At 43.7% G+C, this 12897-nt stretch overlaps 2 protein-coding genes across 2 annotated transcripts; one reads left to right on the forward strand and one right to left on the reverse strand.

The window, feature by feature from the left end:
• The first annotated feature begins 382 nt into the window (after positions 1-382).
• On the forward strand, positions 383-4923 carry ppwd1 (peptidylprolyl isomerase domain and WD repeat containing 1). The gene is made up of 11 exons (XM_027008100.2): positions 383-546; positions 736-838; positions 1162-1265; positions 1381-1501; positions 1589-2036; positions 2541-2731; positions 3427-3616; positions 3765-3946; positions 4050-4131; positions 4432-4614; positions 4722-4923. Exons 1-11 carry the CDS (start codon positions 387-389, stop codon positions 4863-4865), a joined length of 1908 nt encoding a protein of 635 aa, XP_026863901.2. The 5' UTR covers positions 383-386; the 3' UTR covers positions 4866-4923.
• A 37-nt stretch (positions 4924-4960) lies between these two features.
• Positions 4961-11818, reverse strand: trim23 (tripartite motif containing 23). Its single transcript, XM_027008111.2, has 11 exons — positions 11723-11818; positions 10836-10998; positions 10494-10615; positions 9675-9953; positions 9389-9571; positions 8639-8854; positions 8234-8368; positions 7992-8121; positions 7792-7902; positions 7500-7624; positions 4961-6831 (listed from the first exon to the last, which is right to left on the reverse strand). Exons 1-11 carry the CDS (start codon positions 11816-11818, stop codon positions 6652-6654), a joined length of 1740 nt encoding a protein of 579 aa, XP_026863912.1. The 3' UTR covers positions 4961-6651.
• Positions 11819-12897: the final 1079 nt, after the last annotated feature.

Genomic DNA, 12897 nt, shown 5'->3' on the forward strand with positions numbered 1-12897 from the left:
GTTATCATTTAAAACGTTATTATTATTATTAGTAGTAGTAGTAGTAGCATTCGTTTAATAGCATGTTTGTTAATTTAAGTTTAACTTAGATTAAACTTACAAAACATAAATACAGTACTTATGTGCTTAATTTCTCTTGTGTGGTTACCGATGCTCTGAAACTAACTGGTATCCAGGCGTCATTACTCTGACTGAACTACCCTTGTTCTCTCTTGGTCGGGTGATGATACATGATATCTTGTGCACATTCCTGACTCCTCCTGAACTTTGCTTTGACCTTTGTTCTGCTGAGGAGGCCTGTAGGTTGTCGCCAGAAAATTGAAGAAAAGAGGATCAGTCATATTCCCTCCACATCAACAGGCGGCAGTATGACGAACGGAGAGTCAATGCACCAGCGAGGAAATCTGTGCTTGAAAATGGCGACAGACGTGGAAGATGAAAGTTCGGGAAACAAACGCAAATTAACAGAGGATGAAAACGACGATGGAGATGAAGGATGGGTTGGACCAATGCCTTGTGAGGCCACTAAACCTAAAAAGAGGAAGGGTAAGTACTTTCACCTCTAGAATGTTATTAGCCAAGTCAGTTCATTTGGCTCCAGTTAGCTAGGATAGCTAGGTTAGGCTAGCTAAGCGGCATCTGTGAACTCCCCTGTGTAAGTTTGCTAGGATAATTTAAATATGTATTCCTTTTGTGCATCTTGGATGTCGCTTGAAGTTTGTATTTAATCTGCAGTGCTTGAATATGAAAGAGTGTACCTGGACAACCTACCGTCTGCGGCCATGTATGAACGAAGCTACATGCACAGGGATGTTATCACTCATATTGTATGCAGCAAGTAAGTGGCCTACGGCGAGATTACTTTTCAAACGTCTGTTGCCTTCCGAGCGTTTCTTTTGACCTTCACTGTAGAAACAGATTTGTAGGTTGCATAGAAAAATCCGTTTTCTCCTACTATCTCCTGGTTCGACGTCTTTTACATAAGTCGGTCTAGGAAGGTTTCAAACCCCACAGCTCTGTAATATTTTCACTTTTTCTTGCTCTAAATTATCTAATTTTAGTACCCCTCATTCAGTTAAGAATGTAAATGTGATGCTGATTGTTGTGCTGTTTAAGATACTAAGTCTTGCAGTGCCTTAACCTCTTTCCATTTGTCAACAGAACAGATTTCATCATCACAGCAAGTCAAGATGGCCATGTCAAATTTTGGAAGAAGAAAGAGGATGAGGGGATAGAGTTTGTTAAGCATTTCCGTAGTCATCTAAGTGTGTTTCATTGGTTGCATTCACTGGACACTTATGCAGTGTTAAACTGTTTAAATTGCAAAATGTCATCACATGTATTTAAATAGACATAACCTTTCTAATCCCCTGTCTCTAGGCGTGATTGAGTGTATTTCAGTCAGTGCTGAGGGCGCACTCCTCTGCACCGTTGGTGATGATCAGGCCATGAAAGTGTTTGACGTTGTCAATTTTGACATGATAAACATGCTTAAGCTTGGGTAAGCTCTCATTTTCTGGTATGTTAAACTACATACAAATATTTGTTTCCCTGTGAATGTTCTAATACCCTCTGCCCCCCCCATTAGGTTTCAGCCTGGTCAGTGTGAGTGGATCTATAATCCAGGTGATGCCATCTCTACTGTGGCATGTTCTGAGAAGTCCACTGGAAAAATCTGTGTCTACGATGGACGTGGAAGCAGTCAGCCACTGCACACTTTGGACAAAATACACTCCTCCCCGTTGTCTCAGATCCGCCTTAACCCACGGTACCGGGTCGTGGTCTCGGCTGACCGAGCAGGGATGCTGGAGTACTGGACAGGGCTCCCCAGTGAATTCAAGTTCCCCAGACAGGTGGAATGGGAGTATAAGACGGACACAGACTTGTATGAGTTTGCCAAATGTAAAACGTATCCCACCAGCCTGGCCTTCTCTCACGATGGCAAGAAAATGGCCACCATCGCTGCTGACCGCAAAGTGAGGATTTTCCGGTTCCTGACAGGGAAGCTGATGAGGGTGTTCGATGAATCCCTGACAGTATGTGATATTCTACTGGGTTGAATGTGTAGGCCTGATAAAACACTCCTCTGGTTTGCTTTTAACAACAACCTTCAGAGAAGGGTGCTGTTACTCATTTAACCAGTGCTTTTAGTTTAGAGTTACTTTGGTTCAGAGATTTATTTATTTTTATTATTTTTTTGCAGGTTTTAATTTAAGAACGTATGGTATATTGTTGATTTAAGAAACTGGATGTTTGAGCTACAGCACTATTGAAATTGTATTTGGTATGTTTGTTGTTGAAGGATGTACCTTAAATCTGACATTATTAGTCAGTAAACTGGTTCAATTTGAGCTAGTTCTGAGAAGTAACTTTGTAAACTTTTGAACATTAGGTCTACTCTTGGCTCAGTAATCACAAAAGTCCCAGTTTTGCTGTACAGACTTTCTTCTTTAGCTGTAGTTTTAGATTCTGTTTTTGACTCACCAGTGTCGTGTGTCCTGTCATCTGTATGAACGGTATCCTATGTACTCTCTCAACAGATGTTCACAGAACTCCAACAAATGATACAGCAGCTGCCAGACATGGAGTTTGGGCGTAGGATGGCAGTGGAGAGAGAACTGGAGAAGGTGGATGGGATACGACTGACCAACATCATCTTCGATGAGACGGGCCACTTTGTGCTTTATGGAACCATGCTGGGAATCAAGGTCATCAATGTGGAGACAAATAGGTATCTGATGGGATGGCTGAAACGTAATTGCACACATGATGTCAAATATCCTGTGTCCTTGGAGCGTCACTTTGCAAGCTCTTCAATGGGGTCAGCAGGTAGGCAACTGCCCTTCATTGGTGGTGTGCTGAATTACACCCACACCACCTCCAGAAGGCTCAACAGTTGAGGTCTGGTGTCCTAGAACCACCCCACTTTGAGCTCACTTTTAATCCAACCACTTATAAAACCTCTTTAAACTGTAACCCCCGCTGGCTTCCCTGGTGACTAAGGTATACCCAGCTCCACTGACATTGTTAATGCATGCTCAGTGCCACCAGTTCCATATGGGCTTTACGTGCTACCCCAACAATGCACAATGAATTAACCTCCCTGTATTTAGCCACCGTGGTGCCCCTGCGCAGCTAATCGTTTCTTAAACCTTAAAATCCATGCTGCCAGTTCCATATGGATTTTACCCATTTTTACACCATGGAATATTCCCCAAGCCGATCCATAATGGCCTTCCCCTGTGACTAAGGCCATACCGAGCCCCTCTGGCACTGTTAATGCATACTTGGTGCCATTGGGTCCATCTGGATTTACCATTCTAGGCATGACAGTAACCCAACAATATGGGTCTGATATTAATCCAAACTGCTCATTAGTTTGGATTATTTTTATTTAGATTTTTGTCAACATTGCATTCTGTCCAGGTGTGTGCGGATCTTGGGGAAGCAGGAGAACATCCGGGTGGTACAATTGAGTCTGTTCCAGGGGGTGGCCAAAGCCATACAGGCAGCCCCCACCATAGAGATGAAGGCCTCAGACAACCCCGCCCTCCAGTCCATCGACCCAGACCCAACCATCTTCTGCACAGCCTTCAAGAAAAACCGCTTCTATGTGGTAAAATACAAAAAAAACCCACGCTTATTGTAAACAGTTATATAGCCTTTGAAGTATATCACATATTATGTGGTACCACAAGTACCACAGCTGATGGCAGTTTTCATATTCCACCGCCATTCTGACTTCGCCCCACCTTTCCTAATAGTTTACTAAGAGGGAGCCAGAGGACACCAAGAGTGCCGAGTCTGACAGAGACATCTTCAACGAGAAGCCGTCTAAGGAGGAGGTCATGGCTGCCACGCAGGCCGAGGGGCCTAAGAGAGTGTCGGACAGTGCCATCATCCACACCACTATGGGAGACATCCATATCAAACTGTTTCCTGTTGAGTATGTCACGGCCTCTACCCTTCCGTGCAGTGTTAGACATGGCAGTGCACTCCTCCCAGTGTTTTTGATCAGTTTGGTATTTACCCCATGCTTGACATTGCAGATGTCCCAAAACGGTGGAGAACTTCTGTGTCCACAGCAGAAACGGATACTACAACAGTCACATATTCCATCGTGTCATTAAGGTTTGTGCAGGCTTTCACTGGATGGCCTGGTTGCGTACGTCCAGTTTTGAAGAGCTCCTGGATTGTATGCTTTCTTTTTGCTCTCAATTCTTAATCCAGTTTAACTGATCAGTTTATCAAGGCCTTCATGGGCTGAATCAGATATATTAGAGCAGGCTTCTGGGTGAGGAGTTGGCGAATTCAATTCTGTTGAAAAACTAATATCTTCAGTGTAGCTTCACAGGACACAGCCGTTCCTGTTATTCCAGGTATTTCACTGTTGACAGCACAGATTGGTTGAACCTACATGTGTGTGCCCAGGGTTTCATGATCCAGACCGGCGACCCCACAGGCACAGGCATGGGAGGGGAGAGTGTCTGGGGAGGCGAGTTCGAGGACGAGTTCCATGCTACACTGAGGCACGACCGACCCTACACGCTCAGCATGGCCAACGCAGGGCCCGCAAGCAACGGCTCCCAGTTTTTCATCACTGTGGTCCCCACTGTAAGGGCTTTGCTAAATAAATAAATGTTTTTTTGTTTTTGTTTTTTAGGATGTGCTGTTTAGGTTTAAGGCTAAAACTACTCTTTCCCCCCCCCCCTTTCCAATAGCCATGGCTGGACAACAAACACACAGTATTTGGACGGACCACCAAAGGAATGGAGGTGGTTCAGAGGATCTCCAATGTCAAGGTCAATCCCAAGACAGACAAACCCTATGAAGACATCAGCATCATAAACATTACTGTCAAGTAGACTGAAGTGGACTGTCTTGGTACTGTTTTGTATAATAAATATTTTTTTTCCCAACAGACACTGTTTAGTGTTCATGTTCATGAAGCCAGACACTGTGCTTGTTATTTTTTTAATAGCATAATTGAGTATTATTACAAAAAGCCATAGTCAAGTTCACAACAAATGTGTAGGTGAATACTGTGCTTGAAGTTTCCAAAACTCAGGAAGGAAATTCTTTTTAAAATAACATTCATTCTTGAAAAAGGAGAGAGAGAATTCATGCATGCTCTTAACCTACATACAGAGAGAAAAACTTTACATACCAATGAATATTAAAAAAACAAACAGTTCAAACCAAAGGCTGGATCCTCAGAACAACTAGCTATAATGACTTGTGTGCAAAGTTGGTGGTGGTTTCAGTACCATCACAGCTAAACAAGTATAAATTAATTGGCGGTGTTTTTATAAGCTCATAGAGATTAAGAACAAAATACCTGCGAATTAGAATGGTGAAGACAAGTGTTTGTAGGTCAGGTCTAGAGCATGTGAACACTTGGCTTCAACAGCAATGGAGTAAACTTGAACCTACTAGAAGAAGGGTTAATCTGTATGAGAAGCCTATAGGATGTGTACAATGTGTATGAGTATGCATTTCTTCCAGCACAGCAGTACGGCATCTCAACTGAAAACATTTCAGAAATCACAACCAGTAACTCTTAAAAATATAAATAACCAGTAACAATATTTCATGTAACAAACACGTCCTCTACTCCATACTGTGACTGCATATCTGCACCAATGCACCAATTTTTAAAACCACAAACTGATAAATAAATATCACAACTCTTTTCCAAGCAAAATTCATACAACATCTTTAAAAAGAAAGAAAATCAAACCAACATGGTACAGTGAAGTAAGGGGCCACTATCTTAATGCAGACAACTCTCACATAGTACTCACAGATCTGATCACTGGTAACGCTGATCCCCTCGTACACACTTTCAGGTGCATGGGTGCTTTGCATTTGTTAAATGGTGACTGTTGTGATGTGCATTCTGTTCTGTTACCTTCAGTGTTGCTTTAAAAAAAGGCGAGTACCTTAAACTGTTCAGTTCCTGCGATGTAGCAGGTAGATCATCAGGCGTAATGTGTGATGTGTGATTTGTTTACTGTCAAGACTTTTGCATTTTCTGATTGTCCCAATTTTGCCTTCTGCATATCTTGTTGTCCTTAGATTCTGAATATGAGGTTCCAACCAACTGTCATATTTGCAAGAACTGTAATGCCTACCCTAAAATGCTGTAAAAAAAAAAAAAAAAAAAAAAAAAATCACTGTGGACCAAGATATTGGTCTATTGTTAGTTAAGCTGTTTTGTTCATTAGTTTTAAGATACTTTATCCCAGCTCCATTAAGCTTTAAGACTAACAATGTGTGACACAGGATGAAGTTGCCAGTAGAGTGAGTGTGGGAAGAGGGCAGGCTCAGTGCTGAGAGGCCCCTGAACGCGTCCACTAAAGGGGTAGTTCTGCAGAGCCAACGTGGCTACCCAGAAATCAACATGAGTTAGCATGGTACCATAAGTCCCAATGGACACACTCAAGCCATTGCAAACTTGTACAGCTAAATTTAATTCCCCCAGCCATGTTAGCAGTGCGTGGAGAACTATCCTTTTAAACCTTCCAACATGCCAACACTGCCAACAGTAACCAAAAGGATGTAGGGCTGCTTTTCCAGTCAGATTATGTGAAATCAGCCACGTTAGCACAGTCTAGTGGCATTGTTCCAGTTCGGAGAGGAGGCGCTCGGTCAGGCCACATCCAGAACGCCAGCGGCTACCAGCTGGCGCGAGAGCCAGTCCAGGCCTTCATGGAGGCCCACGCCGCTTCGGGCATCACAGCCCTGGATGTGCCAGCTCCGCCCACAGCACAGCTTGTGCAGGCTCATCTGCTCCGTCATCTCTTCCACCGAGACGGCTCCAGGGACGTCCTGCAAGGTGGGGGCAGACAGCACGGCATGTCAGCGGCATGGTTGAACCCGCACAGCAGGGCCACAGAGTTGTAGTTCCACATTTCCACTACTCTGATGTCATAGTAATAATACATCACCTAACCAGCTGAATCTTTAGATATAGGTATTAGATCTGAATTCACTAAGACAGAGATTGTGAAACACTACTCTAAACCACAGGTAGGTTTTTCAATCTGGTCCCTGAATCTCTCAGCAAGTTCACATTGTCACTTTGTGCCAGTTTCTTACACTTAAAGCTGCTGAAAGGGATTTGTAAAGACACGAAAGGTTTCCATCCAGAAGGCGATTATTAAAATAGTTGCTGATTACGGAGCCCAGTTACAGCTAAAAACTGCGACACCGTCCAGCTATAACAACAGAAAACCTCTCAGGCATCAGGTGGTCCCACCTCCCTGTCAGGAGGAAGGAGCACTCAGGACGGGACTCAGGACGGGACTCAGGACGGGACTCAGGACGGGACTCAGGACTCCTGGGGTACCCAAGTTGGGCAGAAGTTAGCAAGAACGGCAAAACTGATTACTGTTTGCTACTGAGAAAGAACAAAAAAAACCCCGATGGACTGGCTGGTCCCGAAGGCCTAGAGGCAGGCAACGCTGGAGCTGAAGAAGCCTGAGATGAGGCCACACCTGTTTGTTGGCGAAGATGAGCAGCAAAGCGTCCCTCAGCTCTTTCTCAGTCAGTAGCTTGGCCAGCTCACTGTGGGCCTCCATCAGTCGGTCCCTGTGACAGCTGTCAATCACAAACACCACGGCTGCGGGACAAGGGGAGGAGCAAGCGTTACACAAGAAACACTCCGGGGGAAGAAATAAAGCATCTACACGGGCAGACTGGAATCCCGAAATGCTGTGTGAGAATGAAAGTGGAAAAAAGAACAAAAGGATTAAAAACTAAACAAAAGTGTAGCTCACAGTGCTTTACCTTGCGTGTTTAAATAATAGTGCTTCCACAGGGGACGCAATTTATGCTTGCCACCTACATCCCAGATGGTGAATTTCAGATTTTTGTATTCTACAGTTTCTACGTTAAAACCTGAAACACACAAAACAAAGATGAAGTAAGTGATTGAAATTAAGAGGACTGCAAAATTAGATAATTCCTTTGCAGTTCTCTGTATTTACCTATAGTGGGTATGGGCTGCATGAATTCATCTTGTTTCAGTTTGAAGAGAATGGTAGTTTTGCCAGCTCCATCCAAACCCAGTGTCACCACACGGATTTCCATTTTAGGGCCAATATGTACGCGATTGTCCTGAAATTCAATTCGTTACAACTTACAATGGCCCTTATGCAGCAGTATATTTGAATGAATGCCTTAAAATGCCAGTAGTAGCATGATGGGAGCAGCAGGGGGAGGTATTCACCTTGGTGAACGTGACAGGGATGCCTGCATCCAGCTGGACGTGGTCGGCCATCTCCGTGAACTGCTGCTGCTGTTTCTGCAGCGTGTCCAGCAGCCGGCTGATCTCCTGCTTGGCCAAAACAACCCTGCAGTCGTCCTGTTTAAAAAGCGCTCACAGTGGTCAACACTGGCGACTACTGCACAGGTACAGCAACAGGTTTGCAACCACCAATCAAAATGAAGCCCACAGGGCCACATTGCTGCACTGGGCCAAGGTCACCAAAAACAATGAACATGTAGCAGCGTTTCAAAAATGACGACGTGCTTAAAACATTACATGCTCTTTGTGCTCCAATCCACATGATTCCAGCTCACCAATACCATCAAGTTGTGGCAGGAAGAGTGATGAGAGACATTTTGGCTCTACCTGTTGCAGTGTCTTCTCGCAGTGCAGGCAGGCAGTAGACACCTGTGACAACAGGATAGTCATGTCCTCCTGCTGCTGTCGGAGCCAGATGAGCCTCTCCCTCACGTGGGCGTCCACCACGCTCAGCGCCATCTCCTCTTGACGACACAGCGTCTCGTGCAGGTCGGCAAAATACGCCCGCACGCAAGACCGAGCATTCTCCGCCGTGCCCGGCACCTGGTATGAAGACAAGAGGAAAGGCAACCTTTACACTCTTCTTTTATACATTTTAGTGAATGTGTGAATCTACACCAAGGTGTCTGTGTGACTGTGTGCATGATGGTAGATTTTGAAATGGGTGTTTACATGATTGTAAATCTTGCTATGCATTATAGACAGCTACTGTCTAACGAAACAAATATTTCTTGTATGTGCAAACATACTTTACCAATAAAGTCTGATGAGAAAGATCTGTTTTAAACTTCGTTTAGTAGGTTTTTAGCTGTTTTCAAAGTTGTCCTATGATCTGTAATGACCAAATACATTTCAACACAGCCCAGCTGTATTAGTCAAATCAAGAAACACCTCCACAAGGAGTCGGGCCCCGCTGCCTGCCAGTTAGTGGACCGTGTTGGAGGGGCTTGGGAGGAAAGGCTGGATGGAGTGCGTGGGACTAAAGGGAAAAGGTGGACTTGTGTCCAGGTCTAGCACAGGAGAACCTACAGAAGCTTTAATGGCAGTTACAGCAGTGGTCGAAGACCTCATCCTTACGTGTTCCGTGTGGGCCATCCCCACTCCATCCTCCACGATCTGTTCCCCACCCTCAATCTGCTGCACAATGCCCACGAGCTTCCTGGAATACTCGGACACTTCCTCAGTGAAGGTGCGGATGCAGTGAGCCATGTCTAGGATGGATGCCCGGATCTGATTGGCCTCTGCTTCCAGAACAGCATGCTGTGCAGGACAGGAAGGAGTTTCAGCATAGGGGAAACCTGGACACAGCTTATGTCCTCAAGGGGGCGCAGGGCAGCTTGGGCAAACCCTGGTCTCAGCGTACCTTATGTCCTTGGTGCTTGCCGTACTCCTTGCAAACGCAGCACATGAGCGGGCCTGGCTGGCAGGCTTCCTCCAGGCAGACGAACTCGATAGCGTGCACCTGGTGCTGGGGGCACAGGGTCTTCTCGTGCGGCTTGTCTGCCAGCGGCACACGCCGGTGCTTGGCTAGTGTGCGGGTGGAGTGCGTTAGCTGCGAGCACTCTGCGCACAAATGGGTGGCGCACACGGTGCAGTACATGGAGGCGGTGTGACTCTCATCCTCGTCACACCGTATGATGCACTGCAGGATGTCATGAGGAGAAATCACTATTTGTGAAATATTTTAGGCATTTTTTAGGCAAATAAATGATGTGATGATGCAGTGTTAAAGGGACCAAAGCTCAACCAAACGGTAATGTAGAATCCAAATGATAGCATTATGCAATGCCCAAAAGATTAATGTAGCAATAATATGTGTAAACATGTTTATCTATATTAGTGTTAGCAGTCCTGAAGCTAAACCTGGGACTCTGCATATTTCTAAAGGTTTGATATACAGTACCTTTTCAAAATGCAATAGTACTCACTCACAGAAAAAAACAAAAAACAAAAAAAAAAAACAAAAAAAAACAAAACAAAAACTTATGTATGATCTGCTTCCCACATACGGTTTAAGGTTTATTAAGCCTTACTTTAGACTTTCATATGCTCAGAATTAATGGCAGTTACGGCACATTTGTGAATATGCTTTGATGGAGGTTTTAATGCAGAGACACTATTACATTTGTACTGGGCAGAAGCATGTGCTCTAATGTGTGAAGGCGAGAACTGTGGTGCTAACCTCCCCCATCTCTCGCAGTGCGTCCTCTGACATGCCTGACTGAGTGGAGGCACCGTTCTGCAGTCGTTCAAGCAGCTCCAGCAGAGCAAAGTTCTTTTTCAAGCCCCACACCCCAGAGTCCCCTTAAAGCAAGAGAAGAATCAGTTTAATAGCCTTTATTGTCATTGTAGCAATACAAAATTCAGCTTTCTCTGCTAAGCTACACAGAGGAGTAAAGTAGATGACAAAACTAAGGCCTTATTTTTTTTTTTTTAAGTATGTCATGACATCTGTTCTTCTATACAGAACAGAAGCAACTGAAAACATTAAAGTCAACTTTAAACTACCAAGAGATTTACTCACCCAGCTCAGTAGCCTGTCTGTCAAAGGGACATCGCACAGCCCGGCCATGTAGAGGCAGGCGCGTCAAACAGTCATGGCACACGGTGTGACCACAGAGCAGCAGACGAGGAACCTTCTCTCCTTGTAGAGAAAAGACGTCTTCACAGACTCCACATTCCAGGACCTGAGGAGTGGCAAGCACGGATGTCACCGCGTCCCATCTTTTTCTCTGGACTTCAATAACATAGCTACATAGATCACACATGAGAAGCTACATAGCAACATTTCCGTGTATTGTACGTCTGTAACGTTGATCCTCGTATAAATCGGACCTTATCCCGTGAAAATGGCTGATCGCTAGGAAAAAACTGTGATGCGGCCAATTGAAATTCTTTGTGCTGCAGTCAGAGGTAGCAGCGAATGAAGCCAAACTAGTTTAGTTAGAAATGCCTAATTAGCCATCCAATCTAGCATACTCAAGTAGCTAACTGATGGATAATATTATCTAGGTATGTTAGTTAGCTATCTGTCTGTCTGTCTCACTCAGGGCTGTCGTACCTTTTTAACAAACATAGCTTAGCTAGCTAGCATTATAGCGGCTGTCATTTGTGAACAAAATGCAAATTCACTGCGAGACCGTAAGCTGTAATCTCTTATCGCTAGCTGCCTAAATAAAAATAGGAAGCAATTAAACCGCCCAAAATCAAATTGTATAAAACATACATGTGTTAGTAATCAAAGATGTCTGATGGCGTTAGCTCAGCTCGCTAATCTACACAACACTGCGACGTAACGCTGCGTCTGTGAAACAAGCCACGAAGGCACGGACAAACCCAGAACAGAGCTGTGTGCATCAACCCATTCCCAAAATCTTCATCTTGCTTAGCTACATCCTTAAGGCATCGCACCTTCACCGTGTTGCCAGCGGCACCCCTTCCATGTCGGACACAAGCCTCCATCGATCCTGCGGTCCCTGGCCTGTTTACACCCACAGCAGCAGCCATCCTTAGACACGACCATTCAACACATGACCCCTGGGTTGAGAGGACGAGCACCTAACTTTTATCAACGTAACTCTGGTTTATTACGAGTTGCCATAACCTATCCGCACACTATTCTATTTTAGTATACAAAACATTTAATTATATAACAAGTCTTTTTGATCCTGGAATTGTATATAAAATAGGGTCCTTCAGCATTTAACCCCCTCTTACACATAATGGATGCACCCATCAGCTGTTTCCGTCGGTTTTATGTGGATGCTGAGAAATCTCCTGGAGATGTACGCAAAGCACTGCAGCACTTAACACGTTATATTGGATAAAACTTAAAGTCAGTTTGACTGTCATTCTAATTACCTGAAAGAGTTGAAAATCAAACAGTGACTGAATTGCTAACTCAAATGTACTCAAATTACTGTCAAATGCCATTTGGTTCATTGATTCACTTTTTTCCAACAGAATTGTGAATGGGAAGGTAATACACAGCATAGCCTGCCCTTCACATGCTGTTAATTTTGCAATGAGAAAAATGTATATTATATTGTGGATTACTTACTATGATAGAATCATGGGTTTCATTCAAATCACAACTTATCACCTGAATGCTGAAAACAAACAGCAGACCAGGCATTTTGTTCAGAATGTGGTGAAACAACAACAAGGCATTTTTATTAAATTATTAAAATGTTAGGAAATACTTCTTCATACCAAGTTAACAGTAAAGTGATTTTGTTACATCTAAAGTTTCTTTGTATGAATCAAATAAATGGCCTGTTTCTGTGAGAAAACATTGCAGCCTGCATGGTCTTGAATTTTTGCTAATGAATATGCAGTAATATATAATTATAATTAATATACTTATACATGCATCTATAATTAAAATAAAACTATACTCAAGAAGAAAAAAAAAAGAATTTCCATAAAATAGAATATCATTAAGAGTGAAGGTGTAATTTCATCCTGTAGATTTAAATAATGAAGAATGATAAAGATGGTATTTATGACAGCCTACATGTAACATGTGTGACGGCCTACATGTAACATGTGTGCTTTATATGAACATATATGAACATATATACATT

The sequence above is a fragment of the Electrophorus electricus genome, chromosome 17 (assembly GCF_013358815.1).
Source record: "Electrophorus electricus isolate fEleEle1 chromosome 17, fEleEle1.pri, whole genome shotgun sequence".
NCBI classification, from domain to species: Eukaryota; Metazoa; Chordata; class Actinopteri; order Gymnotiformes; family Gymnotidae; genus Electrophorus; species Electrophorus electricus.